At 39.1% G+C, this 24,295-nt stretch overlaps 1 protein-coding gene across 3 annotated transcripts in view; it reads right to left on the bottom strand.

The window, feature by feature from the left end:
* The window catches only part of DAAM2 (dishevelled associated activator of morphogenesis 2), a 120,587-nt gene that overhangs the window by 54,915 nt on the left and 41,377 nt on the right, over positions 1–24,295 (bottom strand). For all 3 annotated transcript variants that reach the window (XM_086628568.1, XM_086628550.1, XM_086628559.1), the window contains exons 3-5: positions 21,118–21,192; positions 13,979–14,073; positions 6,927–7,260 (exon numbers count right to left, since the gene is read on the bottom strand). In XM_086628568.1, the coding sequence (XP_086484694.1) occupies positions 6,927–7,260; positions 13,979–14,073; positions 21,118–21,192 (504 nt within the window). The remainder of the gene's footprint in view (positions 1–6,926; positions 7,261–13,978; positions 14,074–21,117; positions 21,193–24,295) is intronic.

Genomic DNA, 24,295 nt, shown 5'->3' with positions numbered 1-24,295 from the left:
CATTCATAGCAAAATCTTTCCTGTGCTAGTCATCAGTTTCATAGGTCTATCTTGTTTCCTGTAGAAAATGGACATCACCATGTCATATCTCGTGTCTCAAGAAACAGGGGGAATATCCTCCTGTGCATATCCCAGGGGAAAGGATACCCTCTTGCCTTCATGCAAACTCTTCGCTCATTTTTGCGTAAAAATCTTTTGATCTATCATACACTGCTACTGACAGCTGTTCTTATATCTTGCTTATTATCAAGCAAGCTCGATTTCATAAGCTCCTTTTTCTTGCATCTTCTTAATTGCCCAGCTGGCACTTGCAAATATCCCTACTCCCGGCATTTGAACTTCGATCAGTGGTTATATTACGGCCAAATACCAAATCTTCTCCCATTTTGTTAGAAATGGGAATGAGTCTTATATAAAAATACATTAAATGCCTTATTGAGTCAGACTGATGGTCAATCCAATCCAGCATCCTATCTCTGACAATGGCAATAAGAGACTATTTAAGAAGTCTTTAAATTTACCTACAAAACCAACTCTTCAACTTGACAAATAAGTAGAAGTCAAATAAATGAGATAATTCAATTTTGTTACTGTCAGATTTGACGCTGAAATCCAAAGCATATGTCTCTTCTTGGAATAATTTAAGTAGCCACTACTACAGAAGCATCAAAACGAAGGATGGTTTTGTTAGTTTTCTTCAGAGGCCTCATTCCTACCATATATTCTCACAGACTTTTATGAATATGCTAGAATCTATGCAACAACACCTCAGATACAGCATCCAGACAGGTCGAAGGATGTTAACAAAAGTTTTCTATGCCCCATTTCAGAAGGCTGGACTAGAGAAAGAATGTGGTGGAGGCCAAACCAAATTCAGAGTAAGAAAACCAGAAACTCTGGGTTGCACAAAGCTAATTGAAAAGTAGCAGATCTTCACGCAATTGTTCAGCTCTAGAAGGAAACACTATAAGTTCATGCAATTCCTAAAGATCAGAGTCTACATCCATACACTGTGGCCAAACTCCAATATCTCCAACTCTTGCAAGTGGCTGAGGTTCAAGTCTTCACTTGAACATTTCCTGTGAAATAGATTTCACCACACCTCTTGGCAGCCAGCTCTGTGGCCCAATTGCTCTTATGGTTGTAAAGGTTTTTCCTACTAGTTAAGCAAAACTTTCCTCACTTAATCTCATTATTCCTCATCGCTGACATCCAGTAGGGTTTCATTCAATCTGCAGCAAACCTCAAAAGGCTTTGGATGAGCCCTGAGGGAAAGAAGCAGATCAAGTGGGAATACAGGATTTTAATTTGTTCCTTGTTAGCTCTTCTGTTACAATTCCAAATTGATCAGATTTCTCTCTAGAGATTATGGTCTGTACTGACGGTGTTTAACACAAACCAGGCAAGTGGGCTCTGGAAGGAATGCTCCTGATCTCCACCTTTTCAACTGACAATATCGAGCTTCCTTAATTTCTTCACCTCAGGCTTCAAAATTTCTAGCAGTATCAAGGAGGAAAACAAAGAGTGTTCTTCCCAAAGCAGCCCGGTTAAAATTTTCATCAGCAAATGAAATCAGCTCCTTTCAGACAGTATCTAACACCTAGGTTCTCTCAAAACTAAAAGTAAAATTCTTTCTCCCCAAAGAGATCCACAGCTGGGTAAGTGTTTCAGACAGCAAACTAGGTTGGAAGGGCACTGGAACATCCCGATACACTTTTCTGGGCCAGTACTGCATTACGACTTTGCAACATTAGTTTGATTCAAAACATGGCGTGTTAAAAAGTACATGTTACAATGTCATAACACAATGCATTCACTCCACAGGAGAAATGAAGGGAAGCAGCAAGCATAACAATAACCAGAAAGATGTCTGCGCCCCCTTCACAACGGAAACCAGTCATAAATAGGATCATGCAGACATGAACGACACTGAAATCAGACACTCTTCTTTCTCAGTTTTCATAGCATTTTAGAAACCTCCATCTTCACAAGAAAAGTACCTAAGAAATTAAAGATAAAGAAACATTTTCCTGGTCACACAGTGAGCCAGTGACAGAATTACACTAGTACCAATTTTGAACACATCAGATGGAAAAGAATCCCAGTAAGGACACCAAGGGCTCATTTTCCTAATTCCACATTTCATCTTTGAGGGTTTATTGTCTGGCTTTCCAATGTTTTCTTTCATCTATCTTCTTTAAGGGGCAGAGTAGAATTTGTAGGCAAAGCAGCATATTTCAAACAAAAATTGGATGAAGAAAAGTCACAGTTTTTCCAGATTGCCTCAGGAAAGAGATTGAAGGCATGCCTTTATATTATTGTGGTATTTGAGTAAAGATGGAATACTACTCTGAAGAGTACAGTTTTCAAGGAATATCTTAAAGGAGGAACTGCAGACTGACTGTTCGACATTAAAAGGAGAGTTATTCCAGGCAGAGGAGCAACATGAAGGAAGGGTCAAAGATTAAAGCAGGCAAAGGGATCAGCTCAGGCAAGAAGCTGTGGCAAATATGAGAAAACAGGAACAGCCACAATATAATTTCAGACACAAAATAAAGTATAGAATCTTGTTGCAAGTGCCAAGAGAAATATGATCCTGATAGACTTGTGAACACACTGAACAGTGGAGATACAGGGTGAAGTTGTAGTACTAAAAGGCATTTGAGTGAAGACTGAAGTCTCAACAAAGAAGAGTAAATTCTGGAGAATATCCCATAGTTTTAAAGTGACTCCTCTCTGAAGTAGTCAGTAGATGAAATGCTGGCAAAAAAATGAAAAAAATGAAAAGATGAAATTTAGAAAGAAGCAATATTTTACATCAGAGTTTCCACTCAGAGCAAAATATGAAATTTTGTTAAGGAGATAATCCTTTACATTCATAAAAATTCTATCTATATTTTTCATTAACTTCAATTAAAAAAAAAAAAAGAATACATCAAAAAGCAAAGACATCCCTTCCAAAATATGTCAGTGATCTTCAGTGGGTATGACTAGGTGCAATTTAGTTAAATTATTTGGGATTACACGTGTTTATATCACTCAAGAATCTCACTGTAATTTGGATTTTGACTTTAGATACACTAGTATAAACCGTTAAGTTTCCAATTCAAATAGTAGGAGACAGAGCAGGACAGAGCCAATACAAGTTTAGTAAGAACCAATATTGTAAACCACAGCTTTCCTTCTCTACTAATTCACCAGTTGCTGGGTCCTCTGACTACTTTTGGCTATCTGTGTCAGGTAGCAAGAGTTGTGCTTAGAACACTGACTAGCAATAACTTCTGACATTCAAGGAAACATGTCATGTTTTATGTTACCTTGTTAAATACATGATCTCTACATCACTCCACCACACTTGAGCATGCACAAATTGGAAATAATCAGTGTTCCAATCTAAAGTTGTCAGCAGCAAGTTTTGCACAAGCTCAAGTTTTAGATGGTTGCCAGTAAATAATTCTGAACCTCTCTTCCTCCTTCTTACAAAGAGGAGTGGAAGTAGAATCATGCACCCCAAATTTTTATTCATCACCATGATATTCCTCTGCAAGAAGGCAAAAAAAACCCCCAAAAAACCCCAAAACCAAAAAAACCAATTTGTGTTGTGGAAAAGCGGACCTGGAACAGTGTTTCTTACATTAATCTCCTGATTCCTCAAAGCAGATAGTGCTGGTCACCACAGATGATGTGGGGAGAGGAGGACACTTAGATTTACCCTCACTAGAATCAATCTATAATAATGAACTGTAGAGCCAAAAGAATAAATTCCTACTCTGCACTTTCAAAGTATGTTTCTCCTGTTCCTAAAGTTTAGCTCATTTTTTATTACTTTTCACAGAAAGAATTCTTATTTCTTGGTTCTGCCAGATCCCTAATTGTGGGGGATCATTTTCAGCACAACAGTGATTAGGTGTGGCCAGTCAATGTCAACCTAAAGCTGCAAACTCTAAACTGTTCAGATACTTCAATACACTGAATGATGCTGCTAGTTGCTCAAGCTACAGGAAACACATTTCCAAGAGATTTCAGTTTGAAACCTAAAGGATCTCTTCAGATATTTGCAAGTCTGAGTTACAAATATTACATGTAGGACTAGGATAAAGAAAAAAACGGCTTTCACTGGCTTTCATCTGTACAAAGATGTACACCATCCTTTGAAGTTTACAGTAAAGGTATAGGATAAGTACTGTCAGCTCATCCTTTTCTTAAAATGGCCTCCCATAATCAAGTTAGAGTGGATGCTTCTCTTGATCATGACCTGCAAGATCGTTCTGAGACATAGGTGTGGGAAGGCAAGAGGGAAAGTGATATAACACTCTCTTAACTGACAAGTCCTAGAGTATCAGAGAATCTTTCACTAAAACATAAGGAACACCATGACCACATTTGTTTCATCAGCATTTAAAAAATCCCTAGTCTCTCTGTCAGAAGAAAATGACTGAAGATGGATGAGGAATGTCTTTGGATGAACTCTTACTTCCTCAAAATTAAACTCAAGATATTGCTGAGTGTAGTGGAAACTCTCATTCCAGCATCTAGATACAAGTGTTAGAAATCGCATGCAAGAAAGCATCCCTTCTGCTAAATCATTTTGGGGTTTGGGTGGGGTTTTTTTTTGTTTGTTTAAGAAAGGAAAGAGAGATAGTATCCATTTATCTTTCATTTTTTTCCCCAATGGAAAAGCATTTAACAAAAGCAAGCATTTATGCAAAGTACTCTTTCATGAATATGAGAGTTGGTAAGCATCTGCAAATCATGACACCAGATTCCTTAAAAGCTTAGCTGTACAAGACCTGTGCTACCACACTTTGCCCAGAAATGAGTTATCTCCGTTATTGAGTAAATTTTAAACAAAGATAAAAAGAGAGAAAGAGAGGATCCAAATAGGAGATATTGAGTAAACTCAGCATCCATCTCCCATATGGATGTATTGAGGAGAGTCACTTGGTCAAGTAAGGATGAGTTAACACAGGACCACAAGCGTTGTCGGCTTTTTGCTGAGCACCTGAGGTTATCCTCATCTGTCTCCCAGCTACACAGGAATGTCAGATAAATTCATGAAGGATTCTTTATTTCAGCTAATTACTAGAGAACAAGCTGCATTTAAAGTTTGTCCTTCTTTCTTCCATAGGCAGTCCACATTAACCTGCACATCATAACTTTGTACATGGTTTACTTTTCTGCTTCTGCATCAGTCATTCCTATTCTACTCTTATAGTAAAGAACGGTGACATATTCTTATGTCTGCAGCTATAATCTCTCCACCTTTCAACTTCTCCTATACTTGCTATTTTCTATATTGAAATAGCCTCAAGACCTTTCAACTGAGATCAAAAGGTCCCCTCATTCTGGAGTCATACATACGTGTCATACTTGCATACTGAAGATATGCACCAAGTTTGAATAGACGAGCAATACAAATGAGGCAGTGCACATAGAGGGGTGGACCTGCCAATGCCACATTAGGTTATTACCAAGCCAAGATCTCCTGCATCTCATTCTCAGGTCACAGTCAGCGAATCCCACAGTGCATTCATTCAGTCCTAACAACAAACATTGACAGCTACTGTTCATGAGCACAGACTGTTTCCCCATTCACTTCTACAGTTGTAAGCTCATTGGAGCCCAAAATCCACTGATACATTAGCTGAGGAGGAGGAGGCAGGAGATAATGGTTGATAGAAACTGGGATTCAGCGCCTACTGGCCCAACACCACCCTTATTATTTCACCTAAGAAAGAATAGTAAAGGGTGAGGTTACTGCAAAGTTTAGGAGCTACAACTTCATACACGGCAACAGATTCTGTTATATCTTTTTGTAAAAGTACTCGGTTCACTAGGAAGAGGAACGTTGTAATAGCACCCAGCAGTATCCACAATAATCATAGAATCATAGAATGGCATAGGCTGGAAGGGACCTTAGAGATCATCTAATCCAACCTCCCTGTCATGGGCAGGGACGCCTCTCAACTAGATCAGGCTACTCAAGGCTCCGTCCAACCTGGCCTTGAACACCTCCAGGGAGGGGGCATCCACAACCTCTCTGGGCAATCTATTCCAAAGTCTCACTACCCTCGTACTGCAGAATTTCTTCCTAAGATCTAATCTAAATCTGTTCTCCTTCAACTTAAACCCATTTCCCCTTGTCCTATCAGTGGACACTCTTGTAAAAAGTCCCTCCCCAGCCTTCCTGTAGGTTCCCTTCAGGTATTGGAAGGCAGCTATTAGGTCCCCCCGAAGTCTTCTCTTTTCAAGGCTGAATAATCCCAGCTCCTGTAACCTGTCCTCGTAGCAGAGGTGCTCCAGCCCCTGGATCATCTTTGTGGCCCTCCTCTGAACACGCTCCAACAATCTATGTCTCTCATGTCAATAAGTCTGTCAATGATCTACTGACCTACCTCAACGTCTCTGAGACTGAGTTTCCCTTCTGTGTTCTGAATGAGAGTTATCTGAGCTAACAATTGCTAAGTGATGATGATTCACAAATTCATTGGTAAGTGCCAATTTAAGTGTCTCCATTGTCTATTATTTCATCCAAACCTCTTTTATTACTAAATTAAGGACTTTAAAATCACGGCAGAGGCTCCTGGAATTCCATGGCTTTGACTTCTAGGGCAGAACAAATGACTACCACCCCAGAAAAGCCATCAGGTTAGAGTATGAACGGATTAGCAGCTTTCATTTAATGTAGCAAGCCCCCATTTTAAGGTAAAATATAGAAGATTTCAAATTAGCATCAATGGCAAATAATCAGGTCTTGAAAAAAAATATGTATTATAATAATCTATTTGAGGAAGTGCCCTCCCTAAAGCAAAATGAGAAATATTGCCTTTTAACTACCTAGCAAGTTCACAATACATGCACTGTAAAAATCGCTCCCTGCAGAGATGCATCGTACTTGGCTTTCTGTCAAAGTATCCTCCTAGTACCTGGAATCTTGTCCTTTCGGCAGCATAGACTTGATAGTGAAGCATGGCTTGCAAGACTTTCTTGTGACCATCTGGTACCAAGCAGACAGCCCCTAGGATCTCTAGCACAGCAATCTTGGTCTTGATGTTCTCAGTCCGTAAGCTCTGGGAGATGATGTTGATACTCTCTGGATGAGCCAGAACGTGAGCCCGTCCTTGGGAGTTGTTCATCAGTGCCTTGATACACCCTATAACGGATGTGTGTATACGGCTCTCTGAGGTCTCATAGTCCATGCTCTTCAGGAAGTTCAGCAAACAGCTCAGGCCATCCAGCTCAATAAACCTGGTCACAAACCTGAAAAAAATCAGGTAGGGAAAATAAGGAAAGCAGACCAAAGCCAATTTATTCAAAAGATACCATACTATTCAACTATGCACCTCTAAAAACTGGCTATTTTTAGCCTGAAGTTCACAGGATAATTCAAAGGTATTTAAGGAAAAAAAGAATGAAACCAAAACACAGACAAAATAGACAGAAAACAAACTAGCTAATGGTCTCTCACATAGTTTCAGGGTAATAATATTCTATCACTTTATGACCCTGCTATTCAGTCCCTCTCTTCTTTGTTGCAGTTACCACCAAACATGTGCTGTGGTCCACCCCAAATAGTTGCTGCATTTTCAAGGCTGAACAGATTCTTTCAAATTACTGCATCTTACATATGCTAACACACACAAGATTCATTTTCATACAGACTTATCTCCACAGTTTTAATTATGAGTTCAGATTACCTTGAAAACCATTTTTAAACTTAGGTCAAACTTTTAGCCAATGCTACTTACAGGCTTCCACCTCTAGAACTGGGTACACTGACAGAGGCAAACTCATTACCACTGTGTCTGTCAGCTGTAATGACTTCACATTCTGATCCCATGATATATGTGTAGGAATATATTATATTTAAAAAGGACATGTTCTTCAGTAAAAGGCAAAGCTCCTATAATGGTCTTGGCTGTATTTTTTTTGTTTTGTTTGATTGTTTGTTTTTGGTTTGAGGAGGTATACTAGGGATGGAGCAGTTCCACTGTCAACATGCAGTAGTAAAATATACAGTAAACAAGGTATGAATAAAGGAAATACAGAATTAATCAGCTACCAAATGACATATCAAAGACTAAACCTACAGTAGAACAAATTTGTTTTGACAACTGACATCACTAGAGTTCTGTTTTTACTATATTCTATCATAAAAATTGCCTTTCTTCAGGTTAAGATTATAGAAAGTGAGGATGGAAACAATATAGGAGAAAGTCTTTGGAATAGTTTAAGATTTTGTTGAAAACCAGGGTCAAAAAACCCCAGATGGGTCAAATTAGACCTTGCAGACAGACTCCTAGACAAGTCAATAGAAAAGAATGGAGTTATATAATCAATTCAAATCAATCATCATTCTATCAATGTCTCATTTAGAGTTCCCAGGCTTAACGATGAGGATTCAAAGATATGAAAAGGGCTGCAAATAATTTCCCTAGATCACTTTGTGTACCTCCTGCCTCCTCTAACAGGTTGTCCAGGTAGGTGCACTTTATTAGAATGTCGGAATGCAAAACCATGTGAATTATATATGAACTTTCAATCTACCAAAATGCACACCAACAATAATAGGTCCGTGGCCATGTTCTAAACAACATAATGTAGAAAGACATCTCAAACAAATGAAAAGGTTGTTAACAATTGCCACCGGTATAACAAACTGAGAATAACTAAAGTCCGTGTCATTGCGCTTTTACTTAGCCCTTCTTTCTCCCTTTTGAGTACTTCCTGATGTGTTGTCTTTGTTTTCTGTCCTTAAATGAATGCTGTTCCTAACATGCATCAGTACAAAAAGCACTATACTGAAAGACCCCCCACATTTCACTGATCTCTGTTCATGTCTCTGCACCAGCAAGACAAACCTGAGCCGTACTTAATATACATGTGCTGGATAACATGGACTTGACATATATATGGTCTTCTGGTGGTTATATCCCGCAACATACTGGAATTTTCAGGGCCTACCTGAAAGTTATGCTCACTATGCTGCTAGATTTGCCAATTTTCAGCTTATTTGGGCCAGCAGTTTGACCAGAAACATGGCAAAGCCTGGTGCTTTCAACAAAGTTTCAGTCTGAGGTTTGGGTTTTGTTCAAAACTGAATTTCAAAGTGAATATCAGAGTAAGGCCAAGCACACACAGGAACACGGGCACACCAAAAATGAAAACAAGGTTTAGTTGAACCCTGCTAAGACAATCTGCCAGTTTCACACAGGTCTGATTGCACATTCTTTGGAGGCATCATCTTGTCTACCCTAAGAAATCATAGGAGCAAAGGCTCCTCTGCCTCTAGGCCAGAGAGTGGGATCAACATTGTGCACCAGAAATTTGCTAAGTCACTCAAAGCAGTTTGTTATTTAAACCGATTAGAGAAGATTAAAATTTAGTTCAGTTTCTGTAATGCATTTAGCTGCTAGCATGCCACAGACGACTGAAATAAGTGCATTCATGGCTAAAAGAGTTGCAGTTAAGGATGTATTTGGAACCAAAATAAGCATAAACTCAAATTGTTACCAAACAATGCGACGCCAATGACTTCTGGGCATTTCTCTAAGAGCAGAGCTGCTCTTTGCTTCTACTATGGAGGGACTAGTTTAAATTCTCCTTCTTCTCCTCATCTCCAAAGTTCAGTTCTATGAATCCATCTTATACCTTAGCTATTCCCTCCATCTTTTAGGGAGATGGAAGGAGAAGGCAAAATCAAGCTGATGTTTTGCTGTTCTTTTCAGTTCCAGGGCTGAGGGAACAGTTAAGATGGATACCTTTCTGAAGATACGGAGCTCTACTGAAAAAAGAAAACATCCTGAAGAAGCAGCTGAACAAACGGTCTGTTAAACATGCTTTCAGATGGAACACTTGGTCTTATGAGAAGGCATACAAGGCACTACAGCCTTCATGTATTTTAGTCTGCTCTGATTACCATGTGAAAAAAATGATAAATACACAAAAGTCACATTGCCCTAATTAAGTACAATTGCTTACTAAATTCACTGGCAGAGCAATTTTTCTAGGACTGTTTGGATGAGATCATTCCGAAAAGGAGGCACATGCAGGAAAGCGGTGTGTGTCACAGACCTTGATTAATGACATAATTTAAAACAATGTCGGGATTTTCCTAGTCCAGAGAGCAAACAGTAAGTTGCACTACTCAGTAGGAAACAAAACCAAGCACCTTCCCATTTCACCTGACATCAGAAGCAGGAATCAAATTATGATTTTTGCTTTCTTTTTCCAAAACACTTAGTTCGCTATTCTCCAGAAAAGCCAGAAATCATGCAAGAAGAAGATAAAGAACGGCGATAGCAGTTTCTGAGCCAACAGGCACTCTCAGTGTGACAATTTGCTTGGTGTGAGCACGTATGTGGGGAAGTATGTATGTAAATGTCTGTATAGGAGAGAAAAAAGAAGTGGGAGTTTAGCCGACAGGCTCAGCACCATAATCCTCACACTGTGTGGTGTTTGTGCATCTATATGTCTGTAAGCAGAGACGTACGTGTGCGTGTGTGCACACGCGTGTGCACAAAGGCAAACTCAACTCATACAAATAAAGTACTTTCTTCTTCACAACATACACGTAGGTAACTAACTGCCTTCCTATAAGTCCTGTACGTTGCAAAATGAGGTCTTGTTCTAGACTGAAAGGTGTAAAGTTAAGCATATTTGCCAACATATTCTGGCTAACACATTCAAAAACTCAAGTGTAAATAAAGCAGGGTGTGTTTTAATAGGTGCTAAACAATCAAATTAAAGCCTAACCTCACCTCAGACTCTCACTTGACCAGTTTAGCACACTTTAAAAGGCAGGGTGCCTCTTAGCCTTTCAAGTTTTAGAGAGTGCTGATCAGAATGAGTTAGCTAGCTTTAATAACAAACCTTTCATCCAAACACAGATGTGGCACAGCCTAAGAGGTAATGACCCACTGACGGATTCCAAGTGTAGGGGGGGACAGCCTCCCTGTGAGACTTGATCCAGCTCAGGAAAGACAGATCATAGACAGATCTCTGGGTGTGCAGAGAGCAGGATGTTCCCACCCAGTTAACAGCCAAGGCTACACCTCCCTGCAGCATCAATTTTTGAATCAAGGGGCACACATAATCCTGACAACTACTGAAATGTTGAAAAATTCAGTGTAATGGGTTTTGCTTGCTGGATACACAAATTATCATCTCCAGTGTGCACTTGAATGCAACATGGCTAAATCAAACAAAAATAACAGGGCATAAATCTGAGTTAAAAAAAAAGGAGAAAAGCAGACAGTAAAGGGAGTTAGGGATGATTCAGACTAAAGGAGGTATTTTTTTGGGGTTCCAAAAAGTGATTTTTTTTTTCTCCAGTCCCTTGTAGATTTTTACTTTTGCTGCACTTCTGAACCTCCATTTTGGGCACTAAAATACCAAAAGAAAAGCTCTTCTCTCACTGCTTCTGTCCAACAGTTTGTCATCACACTTGTTTATAGTCACAAGTTCTTGCAAACCTAAAAGAAAACGTGTTTCCTTACAAGACGCAGATGTGGGGGTTTTGTTCTCTAAAGCTGGGGTTGTTCCTGTGTGCTGGGACATAACCTGGCTTTGTTATTTCAGGGCAGCTGCTAAATACCAGAAAAAAATGCACTTGCTCAAAGGGGGGCAACTAGCTGCCCAGGGACATTTCTATCACCTTTTCTGCAAAGAGGAGAGGAACTTGAGCTTGAGTAGGTCGGCTTCAGTTTTTGTTACTACTAGAATTGGTGGGTCGAAGTAGAGGCACAGATTAGTACCATTACTCTGCATTTTGTACTAGAACAGTACACAGTTCTACAGTAAAATAAAACACAGAGCCCAACACATGCATTTTTCCTCTTTTGATTTCTCTAGATCAGAGAATTCAAGCAAAGGAGCCTATTGGAAGCTGTCAGAGCCCCTGTGTACCCTACCATCACAAATGGATTCCAGACAGTCCACCCTGTGTGAATTTAGGTCTCTCTTTTCTTCAGAGGCCTGATGAACGGAAGAGGCAAGGAAAATGTCCAAATTCAACTAGAAAGACTAGTATTTTGAAGGCTTGGGTATAGTACTGCTTATGAGAGGGATTTGATGGAGGCGAGGGCCTCTCTACTGCAACCTTTCCATCAAGAAGAAATTGGCTTGTTGATCAGGCATTGGCATGCAGCCCATTTGGCAGCTAACGAATTGAGTCGCTGGAAATTACTTGAGACATAGGATTTAACTCAAAATTTGGCTTAGCTTAACTATTTAAAAAAAAAAGCCCAACCCCATAACCATCGCCAGCGATTTAGAAGAGAGCACTTTATAGGGCAGCTCATAGATGCTTGTACCAAAGCTTGTTAGGGTTATTATAAACAGATGAAGCAACAGGCTGTTGTCAAGGGGATCCAGCAGAAGCAATATAGGTCTGAACAGGAAAACCTTGCAAGGCTTTGAGCAAAAGACATTTCTCCTTCCTCATCTCTTTTGTCTTGCTCTCAACAACGAGGCTGGGCTGTCCTACTCAAAATGACAGAGCAGAACAACCAATGGTCACCAACAAAGTGTTTTAGCTGAACATAGCAGAGAGGCCTTCCTGCTGTGGCTATGCTCAATGAAAGCTACCACTTTCATAGAGGAAGCATCAAACCAGTTCCACAATAATGTAATAGAGTTCCCACGTCAAGTCTCAACAGCACAGGACTTTGGTTTAAAATCCTTGTGAAAGTTGGGAGTTTGGCAGTTGTTTTAGCTACCATTTTAACATAAAGTCCAGCTGCACTTTACTGTGTTCTCTGCTTTAGGATAGTGATAGACAGGATCAAACAGTCACTTATCCCCTTGGTCTAGGTCTCAATATAGGCTGCTGTTTCTCCACTTCCATGTTAAAAGCACTCACCCTACCCACATGGCTAAAGTTACCAAATCCTGATGAATCCTTGTGCCTCAGAGGAGCATCAGAATCTGGATTTATGCTCTCTTACAGCCCGTCACAACAGGAGGTAAAACACTGAGGTTTAAGCTGATATGCTCTACCTCATACTTGCCATGAGGTGAGAAGTTGCACGCAGTTAACTTTTTAAATATCATGAAGGGGAGAAGCACAATCAGCACTTAGCTCTGCAAGAGGTCCCAGAAATATCTTCACTTCAAGTCAAAGTAACTGCAAAATTCTTTGAGATAAATAAATAAAAACAACCCAAAAAATTAACTAATTTGTTTGGATTGGTTAGGTTCCAGCCCTCAACATACCCTGTTTGATTAGGCATTATTGAAGCTCTCTGAAACTATGATTTCAGCATAGTGTGGATGCAAACACATTTGGTCGATTTTGGGCCCAACACAAAGACATTCAGAAACATTTTGATGGAGTGTTTCCTGAGATCATATCAGTTATTGCTTCTGCACAATGCTCTTCTAAGCATTAAATGGAAAAGGTTTCTACGCTAGTTAGTTTGCTATTGTTCAGAGCTTTGTTCCCTGAAAAACAAAGATGACCTTATCTTCAAAGTACACGATAAAGTCTCTAAACATTTGTCTATGCCACAGTTACACATAGAACAGGAAGAATGCCAGATCAGGTGATGTCAGATGGATTAGCTGCTTTGTACCAAACAGTTCATATTACTAAAGATAAGAGGAATCCTGAATTCAAAGTTCGGAGTAGAGGCTGAGATTTTGCCCAACATAAATCAAATTACATGAGACATTCAGGGGGCTATGAAGTCTAAAATCTGATCTTCATAGTCATTACCTGTGTTTGCACAGATCTGCCACAGGTTTTTCGCAGCAGACTTTGTCTTTTATTTTCCTGAAGCTACACGCTTCAGCATTAGTGTGCCTTCCCAACTAGGCAGGTTCAGACCAGGGACTGTAGGTCTCTGAGGATTGTCTGAAACATCAGAGAGGCTTGTGTGAGGTGAGACAATAGAGGTTTCTGTCGTTGCCACTCTTTCGCATGTCACATCTGACCATAGGGAGGCAGTGAGTTGTGATGAAAGACGAACAACATTACCTCATAGGCTGAGTTCGAAGAGCTGTCTTCAAGTCTTCAACTATTTTATTTTTCATTTCTGTTTCTTCTTCATCGAAAGCGTACAAAGTCTGCATCTGTTCAGGAAAGAAGATGACAATCAGGAAAGCTGGGGCTGCCTGGAAACCAAGAGACAGGCTGGGAATTATGAAAACCAACTATCCCATCAACCCATACAGAGGTGCCTGCCGACCTCTCACCAGGAAAGCAGTGCCTTAACTACAAAACTGAAACCAGATGAGGCTGCTCATGGGGACTGGCAGTAGCATACTGCTTTGCCACGCCGGCTAAAATAGGGTTCTTGAATTACTCCCCAAAAATCATACTTTCCAGTATGCCCTCAGAAAACTGTACCTAATTTGGAACAGTGATCTGCTGTGGTGATCTATGGATATGCAAGGCAAAGTTTGTAGGGAGAGGTAATATCTTTTATTAGACTGACATGGCTAGAGGGATTTGGCGGGGGGTGGGGGGAAGAAAAAAGAAAAAAAACAGATGCGTGTCAGGTTTCAAAGCACAAAAGCTTTTTCTTCAAGTGACTAAACAGCCTGCAACTACCCTGAATTACAGCTTGTGTATGTGCAAGTTTGACTTTTTTCCCCCACCCAAAGTATATCACCTGATTTAAGATACCGATTTTCCCTATACACTTTCACTTGCTAATTAGGAACATTTATTGCAAAAAGCTGAGGCATCATAAAATCCCTGTCCTTGTTTTTTAATGAGTAAACTGAAGCTCATGGAGACTAGATTCTCCCCTAGTATGCAGCCTGAGATAACTAGAGCTTGCAGTCAACTGTAACTGAAGATGCTGTGGGTCACTGTAAATTAGGATGAGAGATAATGAGTGGAATACACACAAAAAATAAAGTTCTCGAAGTCGGACAATGCTGTTAAAAACGTGGTGTATCAGGAAATCAGGGTTCCAAATCTACACTTAGCACCACTGTAACCATCTCATACAACGTTCAGGCTCACAACTTCAATGTGTGACTTTTTAAGAAGTCAAGACTCAATGCTGGAAATACTTAGCCTATAGCTGTGTCTTCTTAGTCGCTTCAATTGTAAAACAGAGAGGAGAAATGCCTCTCTTATTGGCAGGACTTCTAGGGGATACCACTCAGTGGAATCCAGAAAGCAGCTCTGAACCCCTTCTCAAATGAATACCCTGATTAAACTAGTATCATCTATCAGGTATCTGATATACCTCTCTGTGGTGGAATCTGAGTAGCTGCAATTATGGCCCATTATAGCAAATTATTTAAGTCTTAATTTTACTATTTAGCAAGCACCAAAAAAACCTTCCTCTCACTGGAACTTCCTTAACTCTGCCTCCCCACCCCCAACACCTCACTTCCCTTGGGAGTGCTCCCATGTTGCTTGCTTTTGCAAACCACGTGGTGCCAACACATGTCAGATTCTGAGGGTGGTCATTTGGCTACATGCCGTTGCTGTCTTATGCTGAACAGCTGGCATAGGGAGATGTGTTTAACTCTAGGGGTCCTCTCTCTGATCCACGCTAAAGTCAAATTCACTCAGTAACAGAGCAAGCTATTTCCTGCCCTAATGGAATGACAGAGCGCTACTGATGGAAAATGAGCTGATGATGTTTTATCTCTTGCCAGTATCCCCCAACAGCCAGAAACATAAATTGAAATGCTTAAGCCAAGCCGTATATGATCCCCCTCCTCGAAAAATAAACAGAAATCCTGAAAAGGCATTATGGAATCTCAATGGCAGAGTCCTGGGGTGTGATTTGGGGCTTGACTTGTATTTTCTTGGGTGACAGCCCATCTGGTCATCTTTCCTTTGGCCCATAAATGCTCCTTTGAAAGGCTCCTATTCCGCCAATGGCTTAATTTCTCCTCTGAGCCATTGTGGGGGGAAAGCAAATGGATGGTAGGACGGTGCTCAACAGTATTTCGTTCAGAGTTAAAAAGGCCCATTTCCAAACGAAACAAATACAAATAATCCTGCCTTTACAACAGAGGGTGATTATAGAAAACCCCTTTTCTAAAGCTGCAGGCAGCCAAGAGCCCTTCATTTCTCACTCCTGTGCATGGCCAGGAACCCAAATCCTCATGCCCTCTCTAAAGACAGACCGGTCACGCGTTTGCATCATGAAATAGCTTTCTCGGCAAGAGTTATAGAAAACATAATTGTCCCTGGGAGACAGAGGGGAAGGAACTGTCATTACTTGAGGCTGGATTTCATTAACGTAGCTGACTGATGAATTACTTTCCTGAACTACACGCTGCACTCGAGGACTAATGTCTGCTAATGTGCTGAGGATGCAGCCAGTTACTGTCAGTTAACCAAACATACTAGGGAGAGGAAGCAAAACTGCGCGAGGTCCTTATGTAGTCCCCAAAAAGTGGTATACAGAAGGCTCTTTTTTGAAAAGCACGTTTTGCATATTTAAAGTTTTCCAGATGAAGTGCATCACCGAGGAAAGTATAGCATCTAGTTATTTGATTTGCCCATTTGAAAAAATTCACAAATATGTGAAAAAAAAATTCACATAGAATGTTATGTGTAAAGCTTCAGGTAGTCCAAGAAATTACTTTTGAAAATTTGGTTCCATTTAAGATGAAATATTTTCATTTCATTAAAAGCACAGATTAATTCCCACACCTTATCCTAATGGCTAATGATTCCCCTAAATTACTGGGAGGGAAAATACAGGACCATAATGACAGTACAAGTGAAAAAGAGAGAGGAAAAAAGGAAAAGAAAAAGGGGCATGAACTATCAGCAGCAATACTGTATGATGGACCTAGTTAATTATTTAACAGTCTCACACAAAAGAAACGAAAAAAGAAAGAAGCAAATAGAATAAATAGTGAAAAAGCAACCTGGATATTCTGCTTTCTTATTATAGTCTAAGCTTTTTCTTTAGATCTTATCTAAAATAATAACTGACAAAGTGTTATCATTATTGAAATGGCTTTCAGTTCATAAACAAAGAGAAGTAAAATTAAAACAAAAATGTGATAAAAAATATTGTACCGCATGCCTCCTATGACACACCTGGACAATACTACTTTAAAACATTTCTTCAAAGAAAAAAAGTCAGTGGAAATTCAAGGTGCACCACATTTCTAACTACATTAAAGCTGAACTAAGAGAATAAACTATGAATCATAAACCTAAACTATGAATCATAAACTATGCATAGATGTAATTTAAAAAAACCTGAAATTTTAAGCAAATAATTTTAAAGTAACATAGATGTCACCTAAACCAGATGGAGGAAAGAGTTATCATCCACCTGCTAAATTCTACTGAAAGATATATATTTTTAACTTTCTGTGAAGCTGCTCTGCCCTGAACAAATGCTTTCTAAGTCAAGGAAAAAGGCCTGGTTACAGCTGTATTTATTAATCTTGACCCCTGTCTCACACTCTCAACCGAGCCATCTCTCCAGAAAAGCTGGATCTGCAACTACTGTTCACCTGGAAGTCTCTCTGTGGAAATGCATACACAGCCAAGCTCATAAAAGTAACACAGCGCTGTCAGAAGTATTCCTTCCCAGTAAAATGAGGGCTGTGTTTATTTGTGCTGCCAAGCAGACAGTATCATGGGGTGAGGAGGGCAGGAGGAGCACAGGGAGGTTTTTTTACATGTGATATTAACAGGGCAGCTGCTGCATTTTTAAGAAAAGAAGTTTTGTGTGTTGATGAATCAGCAGAAGATGACAATGACCTTGATAATGGAAATGGTCTCTGATTGTGGGCGTACAACCTGTCTACAGTCACCAGTATTATTTATCACACGTAGACATCAGAGGACCGGGCAAATTTGGAGGCTCCTCTTTCTAAATGAGACATCATTAGCAGTTGTCCCTTTCTCTTAAGAACTGGTCTAGAAGACACTCTACTAACGATCTACTTGGCCCTTTAATTCCAGTCAGGCTACCTGAAGGATGGGACAGTCTCTCTACAGGAATTGCACGCTACAGGCTAGTAAAGAGATCCTGTTTTACTGCCATATGCTTTTGTGAGAATTGTTTAATAGTTTAAAAACTATTAAAATCTAAAAAGTCACAGCAACAGAAACAATTGTGGGAACAGAACTGTGCCTAAAACACATGGCTTTTTAAATTGGATCAGGACTCTATGACCTGAAGTGCTTCCTAACATAGTGATCTAAGGTTACAAGTAGGGAATGTCAAACATGTCGGGAATCACCACATTGCTCTCAAGCATAATCTATGAGGGGCACATATGATGACTAACACTGAAGCAGGTCTTCTGAGAAAATGATCCTTGAGCATAGAGGCCTCGGCCTGCTGAAATCCACAGAAAGATACTTAGTGATATCAGCAGGATAAAGGTGCCATTTCCATTTTATCAGCTGGTAGGAAGAATTTTTTGCCAAGCTAATATATAGAAAAGAACTTCATAATTAAACAAAAGAATATAGAAAGAGATGTGAAAACCGCATGTAAAAAGATTCTTATGCAGTTAATTCACAGGAGACGCAAAGATTAAATTTTATTAAAAAAGCAGGACTTAGGGCATTTTAAACTAACACTTCTGTGATTATTGCTACCATTTCAACTCTAATACTTCTTGCAGTATTTCTAACTAAAATATTGCAATATCTGATAGTACCCAAGAGGTGCAAACTGAAATAGACTAGACAGTGTCAGGAAGCAACCTGAAACATGTTTTTCTTTCACCATTTCTGAGCCAACTCTACTTGGATGCAGTTTAAAAAAAAAAAAAAAAATTTAAAAAAACCCACCACTAAGTTTAGGACTGAAATTATAAGGGACCCAAAATAACCATTTGGAAGTTACAAATCTCGGAGGTCTAAATAATAATGAATAGAACGTGTCTTTTAAAATGTGTTGGAGCTGGTTCTCAGCTGTATTACTTCAGTTTTCCACTGATACAATTCCTGTGAAATTAAGTCAACTAAGTTTCACCTGCCTAAAAAAGGAAGCAACTAAGTGGTAAATCAGAAGCGGAGGTTTTAATCCCAGTGTGTCTTCTTAACACCTCAAGCATAAGAGTAAATCTTTTATTTGACTTCAAGCATCATGATTATCAATCATTCAGTGCTGAGGCATGAAAACAACATTACTGGGGCTGGTGTTTATTGGTGCTCTTAAAACATGTTTAAAATTAGAACCATAAGCCAAAATATAGTCTCATTCCATGGAACTGCTCCAGATTTACAATAGTGGTGTGTACATATTCACTCTAGCTTTACATCAAGATCATTTAAAGACTAATGCAAAAGTTACTGAAATCAATGGAAAAACTTTGAGTAGATTCAAGAGACCTTGGATCAAATCCTACCAGAAGTATTTGGCTCAGTGACATAGCAAGGTTTCATACTTAATTTTTTCCTTAATGGCCCTTGTAGAGCAAATTTGTACAGTCAGGAAATCAAAGCACAGTGCCATGGCAGTCACAAAAGCTCAACCTCTTTACTCAAAACAAGTCCATATTCTTTCTATTTCATTATTCCGTCCCAAGAAAATCTGGCATGAAAGGAGGTGATCATTTTGATCATTCATAACTCACAGTAGAAAGCAGCTTTTCTTTTATCCTCTTACAGTAAGTTATAATAGCTTGTAAATCTGACTTTTTTTACTGAGAAGACATATTTCACCACAAGAAATGCATCAATATTACTGCATTTAGCATCCATTACGACATTATTTTTATGAAATTATTTTATAGCTCATAAAAACAATACAAAAGGTGCAGAGAAGCCTTTAGAAATCAAATATAAAAGCATAAGTATACAAATAAGGTGTGCTACCAAAGATGCTAGGAACAGAATTCTATCACTTCTGCACAACTGCCAAAAAAGGCTAGGCAGATATTGCACATGAATAACTGGAAGCAAAATTTGACTATTAAAAAAATCATTAAAAGGATGAAATTTCAAAATATAACATCTACCACATTAAAGGAGATCAGTGGACACTATACACAGGTCTTCTGCTTCTTCTGGTGACCAGCTCTACTGGATGCTTCAGAGGAAGAGATGTATTATACAGCTATTGAGCAATGGCAATTAAAGAAAGTTTTCCTCAAATATCTTGTTGGCTTGTATCTAATGTCTACGGCTTTACAGCCTTATGTTGCTCTATTTGTCTGCTCTTACATAAGTAGATATTATCTTATATAAACAACTACCTTTTCTTAAATTCTCTTATTAAACTAATAACCCCTGTGCTATTTTGTAAATTAGTGAAAAGTCAATTTGAAGCCACACAATAAAACAAAATTTTACCTAGTTTTCAAATAGTTGCTTTTCTAATTCATCAAACATTCTCTTGTTCTTCTATTCTGAAGGGATAAACAAGGGCCTTCGTTCCCTCTTGTCCATGATTTCAAATAATCCTCACTTATAGGCTCCACTTCAGATTCCTCTTGAAGAAGCAAATTATTTCACCTCTACTTGGCCCAAATGACACACAGGTCTCCAAAAATGCTAGCTGCAGTCAAAAGTATAGTTTTGGAAAAAGATGCTTTCAGTTGTCACTGTTTCAGACGGCTAGTCCTGCCAAGACACAACTACGAGTGTGTGCATGTGCTGAAAGCTAGCTTTACATTAACATTCCTCAAAATTTCCAAAATAGGCGTCATACATGAACTACCTTTGTGCTCCAATAACACTCCAGAGCATGACAATCTCTTCAAGATCATTATGGTCTACTACAGTTTAAGCCAGCTGATTTGTACAAGAATTCAAAAGAGGCATACAGCCATTTTTGTCCCTTCATATCAGGACCAGTGTCAAGGAGCAGAGATCTAAGGATCAGGGCCATACTTTGGGATAGTCTTCACAGCTAGAATGTAAATAATTTTAAATCAATCTCATTACTCCAGCTCTAAATTTTCACTCCAGAATCTAATTTGATTGCCTTCAGTGCTCAGTATTGTGGAAATAAAAACTGGAAATGCTTATGGTGTTTTCTAATCTATTCTGCTAGAGCAGGGCTCTTTCTTAATACACATACTCTTCTTCTTTCAGCAGTCCTATTTTAAATTAGTCATGCACTTGGGCTAACATTCTTCTCCTTTGGGGACTTCTTCCTAAAGAAACATATCTCTATGGTAAGAAATCTTCCCTGCTTTGCAGCAGAGGTAACTTACTGCTGCCATGGAATTGATGCGGTCAATGTAGTAATCTGGCCAGCTGGTAGCAAGCTTATTAGGATCTTCTTGTTCCTGAAACAGAAAGTTAAACAAGGTTACACAAGGAGACTTTACAGGATGAAACACTACTGTAGAACCACATAGGATTCTACACTGCATTGTTCTTTATTGTGGTATCTCCCTCCATAGTCTTGTATAATGCATATAGATTGTGGCATTTATTACAAACATTTCTGAAAGTGAAACGTTAGCACTGTCACCATGGCATGTCAGCTAAAAAGAATCCCCTACAGCTAAGGTTATTAAACACAGAATAATAAAGTTTGATGGAGACAGAGTTATCTTTGGCATCTAAGCAGCAAACCTCAGTACCTTAAACATACTATGTTTTCAAGTAGAAGGATAGCCCATTTACAGATAAGAGGTTTATATTTTGTAGCTTTATATCGGCAGATCTTATAAATTATTTTGTCTCTCTACTGGTAGAGTGACGGTGGGATTCACCAACAAAGGGGTTTAACATCTGCTTTGGAGAAAAAAAAAATCAAGTCAAGGAACCTGAAAAGAAGCCAAAAAACTGTCTCATTTTGATTTGATAAACCAAAAAGAGGTTTAGATTGGACATTAGGAGACATTTCTTTACTGAGAGGGTGGCCAAACACTGGAACGGGCTTCCTAGAGAGGCAGTCAATGCCCCAAGCAGCCTGTCAGTGTTTAAGAGGCATTTGGGCAATGCCTTTAATAACACGCTTTAACTTTTGGTCAGCCCTGAAGTGGTCAGGCAGTTGGACTAGATGATCATGGTAGGTCTCTTCCAATTGAAATATTCTATTGTATTCTATTTTAAAAAGTTAAGTACAACCTCAGATCATCTGAAGGATGCAGAAGAGCATCTCCTCAATTACAGTAGGAGCAGTATTAATCCCTACCTCCCAGATAATCCACCTGAAATCATCTTCACTAGACTAAGCTCAAGCAAGCTCAACTTCCAAAAGAAGACGACTTACCCCTACCCAGGAAACAATTCTTTCTTCTTCCTTCACTGCTCAATGGAAATGAGATTTCATTGTAATGGGTCTGTCTATTTCTAGAGAAGTGTAACAGTCACCAGCAAAATGAGGTTTGGTTTCTAGGATCCTAGTATCTCTTTATAATTAAGACTCCAAGTGAACGATAAGAGATTGACCCACTTGACTTATCTTAAGGATGTCTAAAGATGTATGAAGACAGTGTGGGTCTCACCAATGTTACCTGTGTATAAATGCTTATTCATATTAAAAAAGTTACTCTGGAAGATATACAGAACAATATTGAATGTGTAGCTTCTATCAGAGTACCTCAGCTACTCCAGAACTGTTTGGTTTAGAGATAAGAAACAGCTCTACATGCTCCTTGCTGAGTCACATCCAGAAAACACTTGCTACCTGAAAAGTTCCTGTCAGGCTACACACCAACACATGGCAACAATTCTGCACAAATAAAAATTTTCATATTTAGAATTAAAAACAAAACTATGACTGAGACTTGGGTTTTTCCTTTCCCTATCTTCATTCCACAGGTCTTTCAACATGTAAACTAAGAGAGCATCACCATCCATGATACTGACAAAACAGTTTTGTCCCCATCTAGCAAAGGACTGCAGTAGAGACACATCCTAGATAGATCACAACGCTTTATTCAGCCCTTGCATCCAACTGAACAATTAAGAAGAGCAGAAGATTTAAACAAAGAATCATATAGTAGACTACCACCATATTAAAAGTATGGGAGGCTGGCTAAGTGGCAAGAGATGCTAATTACATGCACAGTTGCTATGCACTCATCACCTCATGATTATAAATAGTGCAACTACGGACAATGTGACCTTTCTCAAGTTGAGTGAGAAGTTCTGTTGCTTTCCTTACTTCCCTTTCCTGGTCACAATCAGCAGCAATCTGATGGACCTAAACCCATGCCACATGACACGTTACAGAAATATGCAACTCCCTACCAATAGCTGGTTAGAATTGCCACACCACACGTTATTGGTAGAGTGCCTTTCGTTGTCCCTTTTCTGTGTAGAATACATAATGGCAGTCATAACCCTGACAACAGTTTCACAGTCGGCAGACCTCAACCTCCCATGCAAAAGTCAAACTATGACCTTGCTGATGGAAAAACAAAATTAAACATACAATAGATAAATACAGCATTATTTCTATAAGATAATCTTATCATCTCCAAAGAGAACAAAAGAGATGGAGAGCTAATCTAGAGGTAGTGAAGTAAGGTCATTCTGCAGGGAATCAGGTTGAGCCACCAGTCTGAAGTGCAAGGCATGCCTCATACGGCCTTTTGAAATTCTTCTTTGCATTGAATTATGAAAGTGCAAGTGACAGCTATAATTGTTTGCGGAGCACAAGTGACAAGAACATTGTCAGAACAAGGAATACATACCCTGTACTTCTGCCTCCATTCTGAATTCCAAGTAAAGGAACAAATACACGTAAATTAAGGACTGCCTGGATTCATCCTTTATATGCCAAAAAAGCTACAATTCTTTTTCTCCTTAAAAATCTTTGAGAGAAAAAAAAAAGTATAAAAGCTGGAATGCCACAATTAACCTTTCTAGACAACTTGGGTGAAGAGTATCTGGACAGATACAATAAAAAAAAAAAAAAAAAAATTAGAATTGTGAATAATTTCCTACCTGAACCCAGACCATTAGAAATTTCACAATCAGAACGAAGGATAAGATGACTCTGATCCCCTAAAACATACCTGTATACGTGGTTAGCTTGGCAAATGAGATAAGGTCCTTGGTGTATCCTCCTTTTGACCATTCTCTGTCCACTACAAATTGGTCTGACCTCTGAACCTCCAAGTCTTATGTTTTGGTTTTGTTTTTAATTAGAATTGGGAGAAAATTGGTTTCAGTGGAAGAGAGCAAGCATAAGCTTTATTCCTGAACTAAAGTCCAGACTGAAGCTGTACATTGCTGAGGTTAAAAATGTTTTACCAAATACTCCACTATGCAATCCCCACTTTCTGAAGTTATTTTGGCCCAGAGGCATGTTAAGCAAAAAAGTCCATCCAATTTCAGTTGTCCTCCACACTTCATGTTCAGACCAGAATTTTATGGCTGTCAATGTGTGTTTTACTTCACTAGAATAAATGCGATTATGTACTTAAAACC

Source organism: Tauraco erythrolophus, chromosome 2, assembly GCF_009769465.1.
Source record: "Tauraco erythrolophus isolate bTauEry1 chromosome 2, bTauEry1.pri, whole genome shotgun sequence".
In the NCBI taxonomy this organism is placed as follows: Eukaryota; Metazoa; Chordata; class Aves; order Musophagiformes; family Musophagidae; genus Tauraco; species Tauraco erythrolophus.
This window is presented reverse-complemented; position numbering and strand designations above follow the sequence as displayed.